Genomic DNA, 15,177 nt, shown 5'->3' on the forward strand with positions numbered 1-15,177 from the left:
TTCATCCCTTTTTTTAGCCTACTAGATTGGTAAAAGTATAGTGAGAACAGATGATATTGTTCAGATAAGTTGGAGAGTAATTGCAAATTCATAATGCCATAAAGTGTTATAATAGTTTTTTCACATTTGCTCTGATCTGGTACTGTAGATGGTGTCATTACCTTAAAGTGGTTTCACTGGATTATTTGGAGAGTTTCTGTTTATAAAATGTGCTATAAAGACTAAAAACATTTACAAACTACAAAATAATTTTTTTATTTTTTAAATCTCTGACTTTCTGTTGTGTTGTGAATATACAACAGCATGTGTAGATGTTTACAATAGCAAAAAAAAAAAACATCGATATAGAACTGTACTGTAAGTGAGGTCCACCTGTAATTTGGTCTTGTGGCATCTCCTGCTTGTCTCAGAAAAGTTTGAAGCATTGATGTGTAACTTTGAAATAGGAAATAGAAAGTTAAAACTATACTTCAGAACATTATCCATAGAGACAGTTTTATGCCATACTGTGGAATATTATAGACAAAAGCAGCAACAACAGGATGAGGCCCTTCTCCGGGTCAAATGAGAGTCAGGTTTTTGGAGATGTAAGTCCCATCAGAGTAAGGACATATGTGTTTATATGTTTTTCAGTGAAATAAAAGCAACCAACATAAAAAAACATGATTTTAAAAAATATTTTCAGGCAAAGTACTAACCTGTCCATGGACACGAGCAGGCGGTGAACCCTTCACTACAAACATTATACATTGTGCCCCTTTAAAGGATACATCATAATATTTTTTAAAAAGTCATTTATATATTTCAGGACATAGATTGTACTCTGAGTAACGCATGACGTGGAGGGTATCGTGTCTGGGATCGTCCAGCGGGGCACAGGTGAGTGGGACTTTGGACCTGCATTTTACTATAAAAGTTTATCTTCGCCCTGAGCCAACACAGAGGTGCCTAGAAGACGGGACAGACCTACACTGCACGGTAATGGCAAAGATCTATTATACTATGAATATCAATGTTATTTTATTATAAATTTAACAGGATTTTTTTCTTTCTACAGATTCAAACATGAAGTTCCTTGTGGTTCTTGCTCTTATTTCTGGTGAGTGACTATACTGGATATATTTGAACAATTAACATTCTAATTACATAAGAAATACTAAAGAAATGTATTTATTGAGAGTAAGTGGATCTCTGTGGAAAATCTCATTGTAGTAGCTTCATTTAGTTGTATGAATTCAGTTCCATTTAATTATTGACTAGATAAAAATTGTTGACAAATTTACAAATATACAGATTATTTATTTATTTACTTTTTTTTTTTTTTTTTTTTATGAAAAGGCATTTTAGACCAATACTGAACAGCTAGACATGTATCATAATAAATGTAATTATCCATCTACTTTTATCATAAATACTTAAAATTGTTTTGTTTCTTGTACAGTCTGCAATGCCAACGTGTTGTGGCATGAGCAGCCCAAGACCAATGTGGACTTGGTGAAAGATGCTTTTTGGGACTACGTTGCCAAGGCGACGCAGATGGCTGAAGACTCACTGAAACAGATCCAGGCCTCTGAGCTGGGACAGGAAGTCAAGTAAGAGACAATAAATATGCAATTAGTTAAAGGTGCACTATGTAACTTTTCTGATAGAGGGTCCATCACCTTCTTGTCAAAATAATAATATCTGAAATGTTCCATAGTATAGTATAAACTCATATATATATATATATATATATATATATATATATATATATATATATACAAAACAAATACTTTAGTGGTGTCAGGTGTTACTTTTCTCTGTTGAGAATCTTAAGTTTAATGCCACCCTGGGGAACATTTTAGGCAAACTAATAATAACTTTATGGAGAAAAGAAAGCTTTCAGGCACTATGTACACCTAATATGTACATAGTGCCCGTTTAAACATTATTTAGACTCTAGACAATATTTAGACTAATATAATGTGTGAAATAGTGTACAACTGGGTCAGGCTTCCATAGTGGAGTTTGCAGTTTAATTAGCACAATTAAATTAAAATCAAATTATGTTTTCAAAATAGCTTCAGAAAGTGGTGCCATAATACATGCCATCAGTTCTAATGTTGTATTCTTGTATGTTTTTTCCAGCACTAAGCTCTCCCAAAGCGCAGACACTGTTAACCAGTACGTCGTCGCATTAAAGAGCCAGGCTGGCCCTCTGTCCCAGGACCTGCTCAGCCAGATCACACAGCAGGCCGAAACTCTGAAGTCCCGCCTGGAGTCCGAACTGTCTGCTGTCAACACCAACGTCCAACCCTACGCTGAGAAGCTCGTGTCTGACCTCCAGACCAAGATGGACGAACTGAAGAGGGATATTGCCCCCCTTGCTGAAGCCATGGACCCCGAGACCCTGAAAGCTGTCCTTATGCAGAAAAGCCAGGATTTGAAGACCACCCTGCAGGCTCAGATGGAACCCTACGCTGAGGAGATGAAGCAGAAGATGGAGCAGAGCATTGAAGACTTCCAGACCAGTTTGATGCCACTAGCGCAGAGTTTCGAAGCACAGGTGAACCAAAAAGTCCAAGAGGTGCAGCAGACTCTGGCCCCATACGGAGAGGAGCTTAAGGCTAAACTAGAGGCCAATGCTCAAGATGTGAAAGCCCAGATCACAGCCCTGTGGGAGGCATTCACCCAGAAGACCAGCCAGTAAAAACCCAACAACCACCACTCTCCTGCTCCAGTCATTACCTGCTGCTATTTATTTCACCTGTCTCAGAGTATTTAAGTAATAAAATAATGCCACTGTGAAGTCCTGGATTCATTGTATTATATTACACAAATTAAGTTGTACACACACTAATATTTTCAGAGATTTTTTTCTTGCAAATTACTGATAGGGTTAATCATTATAATAACAATGCATTCGTTTTATGTAATATTTTTTCCAGAGGCTCAAAGTTGCTTTTAATTTTTTCATTATTCATTCATTCCATACATCAATCTGTGCCATTGGCCCTTCTGACCACCACCAATCACTCACACACTGCATTCAGATCAAACATTGACCAGTTGGTATGTAGAAAATGAGGAGCAGACACTGGTTATTAGAATGGGCAGTTTTAACAGCTAATTAAAGCCGCAAGCGGCATCGAACGGCCCTCGCGGGCCGTGCTTCGCACTCGGCCGACCCGGCACTCCCTGTGGGTGGCGCTAACGCGCCACTTGTCCCTTTTTTATTGCGGCTTTGGGCTGCACTTGTCACCAAACAAGTCAAAACACATGTGAAGTGTGATGCACAAAATGCAAAAACATGGGTTTTCCAGGCATCGCCATGGCAACACCGTGCAAAATACAAAGTTGGCACCTCGGACTTTTTTGATGGGGACGACCTGAAGAATCACTGTGCCAAATTTCACATTTCTCAATGAAGCGAATAACTCGTTATAAGACTTTGAAATGTACGAAAATTTGGAAATTTTCCCATTAGGATAACATGGGCGCTCTCGCGCATCGCCATGGCAACCCAGTGAAAAATACGACATGGGTCTGATTGACTTTTTTGATCAGGATGACATGAAGAGTCATGGTGCCAAATTTCACATTATTCCATGAAACTAATATTTTTCCCATGAATGGGAAAAATTGGGAGGTTTCCCATTAGGATAACATTGGCAGTTTGGCGCATCGCCATGGCAACACGGTGCAAAAGACGACATAGGTCTGATTGACTTTATTGATTGGGATGACCCAATGGAATTTTGTGTCAAATTTGGTAACATTTGGGAAAACTAAATTTTCGGTCCTCCATACAAATGTATTAGATGTTCTGTAGGGGGCGCTATCGCGCCAATTTACTTTCTGTGATAATGAGTAGCTTTAGGCCCGAAAGTTTTACAACTGATTCGAATTTGAGCCAAATCGGACTTTGCATGCGCAAACGGGAGCAAATTTTGACTTTTGAAAATTGCAAAAATTCCGATGGAATTTTGCGGCTTCGCCGCACGGAAACCATAAAAGGGATCATCATAAATTGGATAACTTTTGATGCCCCACTTGTCTAGATGATGTACAGTGAATTTCAGCCCTGAAGGCGCTTCAACTCCTCTGAAGCGCCTTCAGAGGAGTTGACGAAAATGCGAGGTCAGCGAAAACGCTGACTCGGCATTTTGGAATTTTCAATCCAAGATGGCCGACTTCCGGTGCGTCAGGGGGCGTGGCCATAATAATCTTTTTTATTTAGCATCACTTGAAGAATGCGTGTACCAAATTTGGTGGCTCTACGCCAAACTTGACGTCGCGACGTCTCCCATTGACGCAATGTATTTTGACTTTTGCAGGGGGCGCTGACGCGCCATTTTTTTTTGCCCAATGATGCACCACATAAAAAAATAAATTTTTCGGCAGACCTGAATTTTGGGCAAAATTTGGTGAGTTTTTGAATATGTTCAGTGGGTCAAATTACTGCTCAAAGAGCAGAAGAAGAAATAAAAATAATAAAAATAATAATATTTTTAGCAAAAACAATATATCCGATAACATTAGAATGACATATTATACGTTTTTTGGAAGCTCTGGACCTTCCCCACGTCACCGTGGGGTCATTGGCGAATGACGTCGGGCTCCGCCATTGACCTCCCATTGACTTCCATTCATTTTAGCAGTTATAAGTATGGCCCATGCCTGCGGCATGGGGGCTTGGATAGGGCTCGATGTCAGGAGTGTGTTTGGGAACATGAGCGCTTCGCGCTGCGTCAGCGTCAACATTGAGTCAATGGGCTTCGCCCATTGACTCAATGCTAGCAAGAACAAATATGCATGTCCCATGCCTACGGCATGGGTTGCTAGGACACAGGAGTCTGTGCAAGGTCGCGGTGCTGCCACGAAGTTGCGCGCTTCGCGCGCAACTTCGTGAAGACAGTCTGCAACGATGAGTGCTTCGCACTCATCGTTGCGGAAGCAATAGGCCCTACGCCCTGTAGGGGCTCGGGCCTAATAATGTTGAATTGTATTGGTGCCTTTTGTCATACTCCAACACTACATTGTTGTTATACAAATAATGACACACTCTCTCTCTCTCTCTCTCTCTCTCCCTACCTCTCTCTAATTTAGCACATGTTCATCAAATGTCAAAACAATTGCCAAAAGGTTACTCTAGTTCACTTTTTCATCAACATGTTACTCATATTGGCACTGCCTTTTTAAAGATAAGAGTTAGCTATGCATTGAGTAACGTGTTTGCAGTACAAGTAATTCACTGCAAAATCAACATAATACACACCCTTAAAAAGTATTTCATCTTGTCCCACAATGCAGTTAGTATAGGTAGAAAAAAAATGAATGGTTGGTTTGCAAGATGAATAACATTGAGCAAATAGTTATAATTACAGAATTAATAATAGATTTCTGTATATTCCATTCCCATCCTTCAAATGCCGCTGGGGTAACCAGTTAGGGGTAAAATGATATGTCGAATTGCACTTGGGTACTGATATATATATATATATGAGAGTGAGAGAGAGTGAGAGTGAGAGAGAGAGAATTTTAAAACTATTGACATTTACAATTTAAATTAAAGATACAACTAAGCATTACAATGTAAGCTTTCAAATAAGAGCATAATATAAGAGGTGATATTATTGCTACTTTAGTTAATTTTGCAATTAATTTGTGTGGTACCTGGTGGACAACATTTACATTTGTCAGTAATGCCCATCACTACTACTACTGGGGACTCAGGAGTACTTAGCTGGAGGATTTACTGTGCATGTTAATAAAGGATACCCAGACACAGGCAGAACATACAAACTCCACACCACCAGGGAATCAAACTTAAGACCTTGTCAAAAGTGTTACTTTCACTATGACAACCATACTTGTTCAAGAATCGACCAAAAGGCTCAAATCTGAACTGAAACCAATACAAGAATCACATTTCTGTACAGATTTTGTACAGGTCTAAACTACAGGGTGAGCAGTATTTATGCAGAATAAGACAGGATATTTGTGAATAAAATTAGGACACTGTTACACATCAAAACATGTAGCCTTTGCCATTTGCTGACTGCATCCATTCAAATTGTGATTTTGATTTGATTGTGATGTGTGTGTTAATCTCACAGCCATAACAATAATATACCTTTACATAAAAAATGGCACAACCCAGTTTTACTAAGAAATTGTTCTTTACTTGTTTCCAATGTTTATATATAGTTATATATTCACGACTTCACATGAACGCAACATAAAAAGGCAACAAAAACACAGATGGATTGTGAAAAAGAGCATGAACCGTTCAACCGTCCCCAGTAAACTTCAGTAAAATGAGTTCATTCACATCATGCCAAAGACAGAAACTGGAAAAAAATAATTAAAAAAAACACGTGACAGGCACCGAGTTCTGGCTTCACAATGAGACTATACAGGCAGTTGGTCAGGTTTAAATTAACTGTAGTCATTTAGATCAGTGGATACATTTTTTTCAGTGCATGTAATAAGTGTTGTAATCAAGACCAATACTCATACATAGGGAGGGGGTGGTATTTTTTTCACTGAAGAAATGAAATAAATAAAGTAGAAGGTAAGTGATAGACCAGCATTTTGTAGGCAGTTGCAAGTTTGCTGCATGGAAAACGTATTTTCTATTTTTTCAGAGCATAGTTATTAGCAATAGAAGCACAAGGAGTCAAAAACTTGTGCTACTAAAACTAAGGTAAGATCTATTGGATTGAGGTAGATGGTTGAACAGAAGAGGAAGACATGTGGGCTGTCACACTCCTAAAATTTAAAACAGATTTTTTTTGACAATACAATGTAATTTTCAACATAAATTAACGGTCAGTTTAAGACCACAAGGTAGTATCAAAGAAACTAAGATCAAGATCATTCTAAAACTACTAACCTTTGTGGCCCTGTCCATGTTGTTGGCCCTATGTGCCTTTTTAAACCTGACAACTGGAGCAGCTTTCCCTGTATGATACAAATACCATGGATACACAGCCATCTTTTTGAAGTCATTCTTAATTCTGGTTCTCATTTACTGTTGTCCATATTCTGTACATGGACTAACTATAGTCAGCTATTATACATAATAGTTTAATAGAAAATGCATTTTATGTGGTATCCTTTTCACATAAATATTTTTAAGTACATCTTCTACATTCTAGCTAAACATTTTTCAAATCCTTATTTATTATTATCAGTGATATATCTAATATATCAGTGCAGTACTTTGCCAATGCAATTCTATAATTTTCCATTTATGAGGCATATAATTTTCTATCTATACACATTTCTTAACTTCTGATTAGATGTCCTGCTTTGTTGTGTTTTAAGTATTTATGATTAAATCTTTACAGGTTAAGATGGCATCAATATGGGCCAACATTTCTAAAGAATGCTTTCAGCACCTTGTTGAATCAATGCCACGTAGAATTAAGGCAGTTCTGAAGGCGAAAGGGGGTCAATCACCGTATTAGTATGGTGTTCCTAATAATCCTTCAGGTGAGTGTATATCTTTATAAAATACTGGACCATCCCTTGGGCCTGTCCTTGTACCTTGGTCTTGATTACATCACAGTAGCACATATTGACACCATCATCTCATCTGCTGCAGTGGTGTGATGGACGGTTATAGTCTGTCCGTTTTTCTATGAGGTCCAAAAATGCACCGTTAACCAATGGTGACGCCGAATCCACACTGAAACTTGTTTTTACGATGGTTCAGGAAGGAGCAGAGGACCAGGGAAAGAGGAAGAGGCAACAACTTCTTCTCTAATGTAGCACCAACCACCCAGTTACTGTCTATGGAGCCTATGGACAGAGCAAGTGTGGATTATCATTACATTGACTTTGGCTTTTATGCACTTTATTTCCATCTTGCTTGCTTTTAAGTCACAAAGGTTAAAACTGTATAAAAAGACAATGATTAAAAAGGTGCAATATGTAACCTTTGCTGGTAAAGGGTCCACCATCTGCTTGTCAGAGATATTATTGCTTTGCCTGGAATGTTCCACACTACGGCCCATCCATCCATTTTCTCCCACTCGTCACAGGGGGCAGCAGTTTAAGCAGGGACACTCACACTTCCCTACACCCCAGACACTTACTCTACAGCCTGTGGTCGGATCCCAAGGTGAGACATTTTTTCTCCATGGAGACAAGCAAGTGAAGCTATATTTTTTTCCATCGACACTCACATACCACATTCATACTAAGCAAGGTGGATAAATTGAATGCCATATTCTGGGACATTCCAGGTAAAGCACTAACATCTCTATGGAGCAATCAAGCAATGAAAATGTGTTAACTAGAAGTATTTATCCTATTCATCAACACTTTTATGACCTCTCTAACAGTGAGATAAATGGCTTTATTAATATGATTGCGTAACACAGCATTCTGAGTAATTTCATGATAAATACTTGATAAACAAAACGCACCTTTGAACTGTAGATTGGCTTTAGGCACGTCTATCTGATATCCAAAAGAAACACTGGTGTCCTGCATCCGAGTGCTGGCTTCAAACTCCACTCCCATCTGCAACTGTTTGAGATGACACCACAAAAACAAAATGTTAATAATTTAGTTATAAAGTTTATCAGAGACCAATAAATGAATCTTTCTTACAAAGTGGAGCAGCTCCAAACATCGACATGCAGCCACTTTACAATACATGTTCTTATAAAATGTAAAGATGTATCGATATAAAATGAGATCCCTATATCAAAAATCTAAAAAAAAAAATTAAAAAACATTCACTAGGAATGACTGGACATGTTTTTTCAGCTGATAAATGTTCAATGAGAAAAGTATTTATCTGGGGACTTATATCAGTCCTTACAATCTCCATAAAAGTCCAACAAATTATATTAACTGTAAGCTCTTGGGTTGAAGATGCATGATTTCATTGCTGCACCATAAAGTCTGTTGAATGAATACATTTGGTAGTACATTTGGTAGTACATTTGTTTTATTTCAGTGGAATTGAGAAGGGGGAATAGACACTTGCACATAAACCAAATCAAAATTAAGACTATTCTTGGACTAGGCTTGGACTAGATGAGGACTAAACCAGGACTAGAACAGGACCAAACCAAGTCTTAATCAAGACAAAACTTGACTGAAACCAGGACAAAAGTGTATGTATCCGTGTTTTATTTATTTAACAAATGGTAGCTTTTAAATAAGATGTACCAAGGTGCAATTTGCATTGCCTAGCCTTCATTCTACTCTCCTTACATTTATTTAAAGGAGGTGCATGCACTCGCTTCCCCTATACGTGGTGGTCTTTTTTTTCCATCTGTGGCTAAATAGATGGTGAAGACTGCACATGCTGGTGGCAGAGGAGAAAAAGCTTTTTGAACAAAACACAGACAGACCCTGATTCATCTGCGCAGACAGAGGTAGGAGGAGACTGTGGCTGATATTAAGTTGATCCAAATTGCCTTGTCAGACGCACATGTCAAACAGCAGATCTGAAGCGCCCAATAATACAAATATTTATAATCTGAGCACTTTTGCTGCCACTGCGGAGTGTATAGGTCTGCCCAAGGTCAGTTATGTTCACACCTCACTTTCCCTGCTCCAAAGAGTGAGTGGAGCCGCTCTGAGACCACCTGTTTGAAGTGCTCTTGGACCAGCAATTTACTGCGGTCCAGAATGCGACTGTCATGTTCACCTCAGCCCAAGTGCACCGCTCTTGGAAGCTTTTTTACGTCGACCTAACTACTAGTGGCAATGTGAAAACAACCTAAGATGCAGCATTCTTACCTGGTCATTGGCTTTATGGTAATATGAGGCGTGTGCTCCAGCCCCCCCGAGGGTCAGTGTGGCAACGTAGTTACTGCCTACAACAATATGTGGTGTTTAATTTTTGTAGCTAATAATTTAATCTCCAATAAACAAAATTATAACACAGTACCTGTGTATCTGCCGACCAGGGACATGACAGAGCCCTCTTCTCCTGGTCTGCGATGGTAGACCAGTTCTCCGCCCAGAGCAAGAGACGGAGTGATAGACTGAAGATAATGAGCTACAACAAGACCTAAAACAAAAGAGTTTGTACTTATGATAATTGTATTTAATTGTATATTTATGATTTCATTTTCATTTCTTTTTATTTATACAGGGAGAGTCCAATGAGATTAACAGACTCCATTTAATGATCCCCGTTACAATACAGCACAATACACACAAAAAAACAAACAAAACAAATAACTACATAGGTTCATTTAAAACATTAAAAAACAATTGCAGATGTGATTATAAATGTTTATCACCAGATTATTAAAGTACATTAATGACATGGGCACCAATGTATCCAGATTTGCATGTCCTTGAAATGTATTGCATTTTAGTTTTAGTGCAGCTAGTTTTTTGACGTAAAAAATCAAAAGCTCTTGTGTTAAAAGTTCCCGTACCAAAGTTTAACAATCAAATGTTATTCAGGCAGTCTATCAAGTAGTCCCTAGTAATAAAATACATTTTATACAGTTTATACACTTCTGACAGATAGCGATGGTCAACCTACTTTTTCATAGTGTACAGTGATGGGTTTTACATTCACTGTCTATTATGAAACGAAGAGCTGAGTGAAAGAAAAGTTGCTTGAACCATTTATGTTTTATAATTCAATGGGATAAAATCTTTGTTTGAATAATAACATTTTGTTGATGAATGATAATGTTAGCTTTTATAGGAATGTTTTAGTTTTCTGATGTTATGATTGGATTAACATGTAATGTTGTCTCATTGTCAGTCTTCAATAAATAAATCTAAAATCTAGATTTTAATTGTTAATAGTTAGATATATTATTGATGTTTAATCATTTCAATATTGAAATAAAGGTTTTCCATCGGAATTTTTGTTGTCTAATAATGTAGCTCCTCATAGATATACCCATCAGTTCAGGTCTGGGTAATAGTTTAAATTGTTTCATAGACAATGGTTAATTAGCATCTTACAATTGAATTCAAGTAGTAGGTTTTATTTATATATTTTTGCCCAGTGTCTCAAGTTATGTACATGAAAATAAAAGTAGCACTGACATACCAGATCCCACAAGAACATCTGGATTTCCGAGAGTAACCGTTGCAGTGAAGTCGTCTCCTCTGTACTCTGCATCTCCTTGCCAGTTTACAAACTTGTTCTGTTGTGTCTGAAGATTTATATCAAATACACCATTAGAAATCAAACAGCAATATAACTCACGGTGATAGCAAACAGCAATCATCAAGTCTACAGATCTTTACCTGAAATGCGAGTTTGGACCGTATCCTGCTGCTGACCTGGTGAATGATCTGAGCATTAAGACTTCCAGTGTTATCCATGTCCCCCACCATAACAGGGAAAAACTAAAGAAAGAAGATAAACAGTCACTTACCATTGTAAACATAACATTTATCATCACTCAATTTTCCTGTTAATGCAATACTTTGTTTCATTAAGGTGGCATAAGAGTATATCTAAAATGATGTCAGTATAGCCAAATTTAGGCCTACGTTATATCTTAGCGTGATGATCTACTCTTAGTCTGTAGTTTGGCGGCATCTGGTGGCCACGTTATTAAATGTAATAGTTCCATCAACACTATTTAATTCTGAATAACATTTTTGTATTGAATACAACGTCACTCAGTGAGCTTGTATTTTTCAAACTTCCACCACATTTAGGAGTATAAAAGTTGGAATAAGCAATCAAAAAGGGACCTACAATTTATAAAAATATCTCATCTCGCAAGCCAATATCCTCTGGTAAATAAATAGAAAAGACTTGCCTCTGCAGGACCTGTCTGCTTTAATCCGACGTACGTGGCCCCAAACCTGTAGCTCGAGTCTCCCATTGTACTGAGCATCACTGTGTGACTCACCTGACAACAAGTAACACATAAATCAAGTAAAAAAATTACTGTAACCAATGAATGAACAATAATTAAATAAAATGATCCGACATTCCTAGTTAAAATTTACCTGAAAGTGATTACTCAGCCCTTTGTTGACAAGTAGCCTCACTCCCTCCATCTGCATCGGGAAGACCTCTAAAGACACAGTCAAAGACAGGCATGTTTCCATGGTCACTTCTATAACAGAGACCTATAACTTTGGCAGAATTCCTATCTCTGACCACAATCAAAAACAAGACATTCATAAGGGAGTGGTTAAAATGTGTTGTTTTTCCTATCGACACAACAACAGTATGTAAAGGTGCATATTTATAAACCTCCAGAGACTGGTGAGGACAGTGGGGCAAATCGTTGGGACTTCCCACCAAGACTTTGGGAACACCCGTATGCCTATAATAAAGTATCCTTCCATACTATGTATCTGCCAGTCTAAAAATAATTTCACCTTTGCATTTTCGATGGCACTCCTCAAAGCCCCCTGGATTTGGTAAAGAGGTCTCCGTTTCCTCTGGAGGGGCTGATGAGGGCAGTACAGAGGAGACCGGTGGCATCCCAAATCCTGGAGGAACCGTGAGGCCTGGAGGAACAGCGCTCCCTGTGGCTGGGGGAGGCTGGGTTGGGGAGGTGGCTGCCAACACACTGCCCATTCTGGAATAAAAAAGAATGATTTCAGAAAATGGACCAACAACAATCACAGGAAAGTAAGGAAAAAAAAAAAAAGAAACTTCTGAATTATTTTAAACTTCTTGGTTCAACAAATGTGTGACTTTGAAGACAACAGACACTACACAAAGACAGAACATTCACAATATTACTAATTAATAAGGTAAAAGTTAAAGTTTCCGTTTTAAATTGCTACCTTCACTTTGTAATATATAGCAAAACGTTGATTGACTTTGAGGGAGGAAAAGATTTATAGGTCAAATTGTATAGTCAACCATCTTATTTAAAAGTGCCCTATCTCTAGCACTGAAGAGGCAGTTTGCATGTTCTCCAATCTTGACACTTTAACACAGAAATACAAATAAATGTAGACTGTTATATAAAATGAATAGCTCAGTGTCACTATTCTTTAGACCATTTGAGTATTCATATAGGTTAGAAATTAATCAGTAATCACCGTGTTACATACAAACCCAATGACAAAAGAAATAGGTGAATAATCCAAAATTATATTTTAACATGCGGACAAGATAGTTTTGTAATTCGACACGAGACGTTTCATCATCACATAACAATCGATGGATGCATTCATTTAACCTTTCACACACAAGGTTCATTCATTCAATGTACTCGAAGTGTATTATAATGGCACATCCAAAACTGACACAGCGAACAGTATATTCTCACCAAGAACATAGAGTATAATAAACCTCTTTAGGTTGTAAACGAAGGATTTGAGAGTTAAACGGATGCTTTGAATGAATGCTGTCAAAATGGTTAGCGATTATGTTAGCTTCTCTGGCTAATGACACTCTGCTTCAGTTTGTTTTGACAGAAATCTTAAAATATTACAAGGTGGCGTTAATGCTAATGTGTTTTTCTGGTAATTGATACAAACTGGGAATTTTTTTACGAAGATTAAGAGGTTAATTTAATAAAAATCCGATGCTAATAATGTGTACTCACGTTGTATTTCCAGAGGACGATGCAGCCGGAAGTTGAAAAAGGCAGCAGAAAAAAGACGTAGTCCCCTAAAGACCCGCCTACTTCATTCCAAAGCCTTCTGATTGGCTAATTTACTACAAAGCTTATTAGTGATTAGGCAAAACGTTAATCAGTCAAGAAGCCGGCGAAAATGGGCGGGACATGAAATGGAATCTGTGCTGTGATTGGTCAAGGTGCTCTTAAAGCAAAAACTTTAGTTCAAGAGCCTTCTCAAGGTCAAATCATGGATGTATTTGAAGGGTCAAAGTAAAATGAAGTTTTAGATACAAATATATTAGGTTTGTCAGTGTAATGACAAATTTCCAAAGCAAATTATAATTAAAAAAACCTTTACAATTAAAATCATTAAGTAATTTCTTACCACCAGTTTCACAACAAATGATCAGTCATGAAAGAAAAACTCAATTTTGTTACTTAAAAATTACAGATACCAAAAAAAAAAAAAAAAAAAAAAAAAAATCACCGAAGTAAAAGTATCACATGAAAATAATGGCGCATATTTTGAGGAATTATAAAGCTGCAAATGTCAAAAAAGAGCTTAATAAAGATTTCAGCAGAATTTTGTTCAGTAGAAACAATCAAATCAGTCTTATTTTAGCTCTTTTTATCCATATAATTTTGTTTGCACAAATTATGAACTTAGTAAAAATAAACCCTAGGGAGGCGTTTCAGCATGTCCCATCGGGAGGAGGCCTCGGGGAAGACTCAGGACTCACTGGAGGGACTATGTCTCTTGGCTGGCCTGGGATTGCCTTTGGGTCCCACCAGAGTGCCTGGAGGACATGTCTGGGGTGGGGAAGTCTGGGAGTCCCTGCTTAGACTGCTGCTCCCGCGACCTGGCTCCGGATAAGCGGAAGAAAATGGATGGATGGTAAAAAAAAAAATCCCTCAGCCTTTTCAGCAAGTGTCAAACAAAGCCAAAAAATGCTTTTCAGTCCAGTTAAAAAATGCACTCAAATGTAGTGAAGTAAAAAGTATCCACTTTAAAAATCTACAGTACCAAAGTACAGATAACTATAATTTTGCCCTATTCAAGTATAGTACATTACTAGTTTTACTTTGTTACTCCCATAAACTGCGTAAAGAGAGTGAGTGCGAGTCTATGATTCCACCACCGCTAATCACCATATTTATGTTGAAAAGTGCATCCTAAATCTAAATAAAACTGGAGTAGTCTTAATTATCAAACTGTATTGAGATGTGCAAGCAGTAAATGAACTGTCAGCATAGCAAATACACAGGGACAGTAGTACATGTTTCAGTAGTCCAATTTATTGAGTTTTCTTCACCTTTGCGAGTATTTCCATTTTACAACAGGGAGACAAGACATCAACGCGTGGCATCTTTTTTGACAAAGTAAATAGACAAATTACATTTTTGCAGCATGTCCCAATTTAAAACAAATAAAAACAAGACATTTGACAAAATTCAAATAAGGGCCAAACATGCAAATTTGGTATCGTGTAAACCAATGTACCATAAAAACCTGAAGCATTCACAGCAAGGTCAAAGAAACTTTTATTGGCAGATTTTAAAAACCTCAATTGAAAAAGAAAATGTAACTTTTGTCGATAGCCTATTGAAATATTTCCCACCTTTTCTAAAACTGAATATTTTAGCCAATTACAAA

General features: G+C 37.6%; 3 protein-coding genes across 3 annotated transcripts in view; 1 reads left to right on the forward strand and 2 right to left on the reverse strand.

Moving 5' to 3' along the window:
- The window catches only part of usf2 (upstream transcription factor 2, c-fos interacting), a 142,645-nt gene that overhangs the window by 4,037 nt on the left and 123,431 nt on the right, over positions 1-15,177 (reverse strand). The gene's annotated exons all lie outside the window — the stretch shown is intronic.
- On the forward strand, positions 934-2,788 carry apoa4a (apolipoprotein A-IV a). The gene is made up of 4 exons (XM_033975721.2): positions 934-978; positions 1,058-1,099; positions 1,442-1,592; positions 2,128-2,788. Exons 2-4 carry the CDS (start codon positions 1,066-1,068, stop codon positions 2,687-2,689), a joined length of 747 nt encoding a protein of 248 aa, XP_033831612.1. The 5' UTR covers positions 934-978; positions 1,058-1,065; the 3' UTR covers positions 2,690-2,788.
- Positions 6,147-13,548, reverse strand: tomm40l (translocase of outer mitochondrial membrane 40 homolog, like). Its single transcript, XM_033974756.2, has 10 exons — positions 13,509-13,548; positions 12,325-12,527; positions 11,947-12,014; positions 11,754-11,846; positions 11,230-11,331; positions 11,030-11,135; positions 9,899-10,021; positions 9,748-9,824; positions 8,418-8,520; positions 6,147-7,788 (listed from the first exon to the last, which is right to left on the reverse strand). The coding sequence occupies exons 2-10, from the start codon at positions 12,524-12,526 to the stop codon at positions 7,649-7,651; spliced, it is 1,014 nt and encodes a 337-aa protein (XP_033830647.1). The 5' UTR covers position 12,527; positions 13,509-13,548; the 3' UTR covers positions 6,147-7,648.

The sequence above is a fragment of the Periophthalmus magnuspinnatus genome, chromosome 11, assembly GCF_009829125.3.
Source record: "Periophthalmus magnuspinnatus isolate fPerMag1 chromosome 11, fPerMag1.2.pri, whole genome shotgun sequence".
In the NCBI taxonomy this organism is placed as follows: domain Eukaryota; kingdom Metazoa; phylum Chordata; class Actinopteri; order Gobiiformes; family Gobiidae; genus Periophthalmus; species Periophthalmus magnuspinnatus.

Coding starts and splice junctions, on each gene's coding strand:
- apoa4a (XM_033975721.2), top strand. CDS start 1,066: ATGAAGTTCCTTGTGGTTCTTGCTCTTATTTCTG. Junction 1,100..1,441: donor GGTTCTTGCTCTTATTTCTG/GTGAGTGACTAT, acceptor TTTCTTGTACAG/TCTGCAATGCCAACGTGTTG. Junction 1,593..2,127: donor GAGCTGGGACAGGAAGTCAA/GTAAGAGACAAT, acceptor TGTTTTTTCCAG/CACTAAGCTCTCCCAAAGCG.
- tomm40l (XM_033974756.2), bottom strand. CDS start 12,526: ATGGGCAGTGTGTTGGCAGCCACCTCCCCAACCCAGCCTCCCCCAGCC. Junction 11,332..11,753: donor AGCAGACAGGTCCTGCAGAG/GCAAGTCTTTTC, acceptor TTCTTTCTTTAG/TTTTTCCCTGTTATGGTGGG. Junction 9,825..9,898: donor CCTGGTCGGCAGATACACAG/GTACTGTGTTAT, acceptor ATATTGTTGTAG/GCAGTAACTACGTTGCCACA.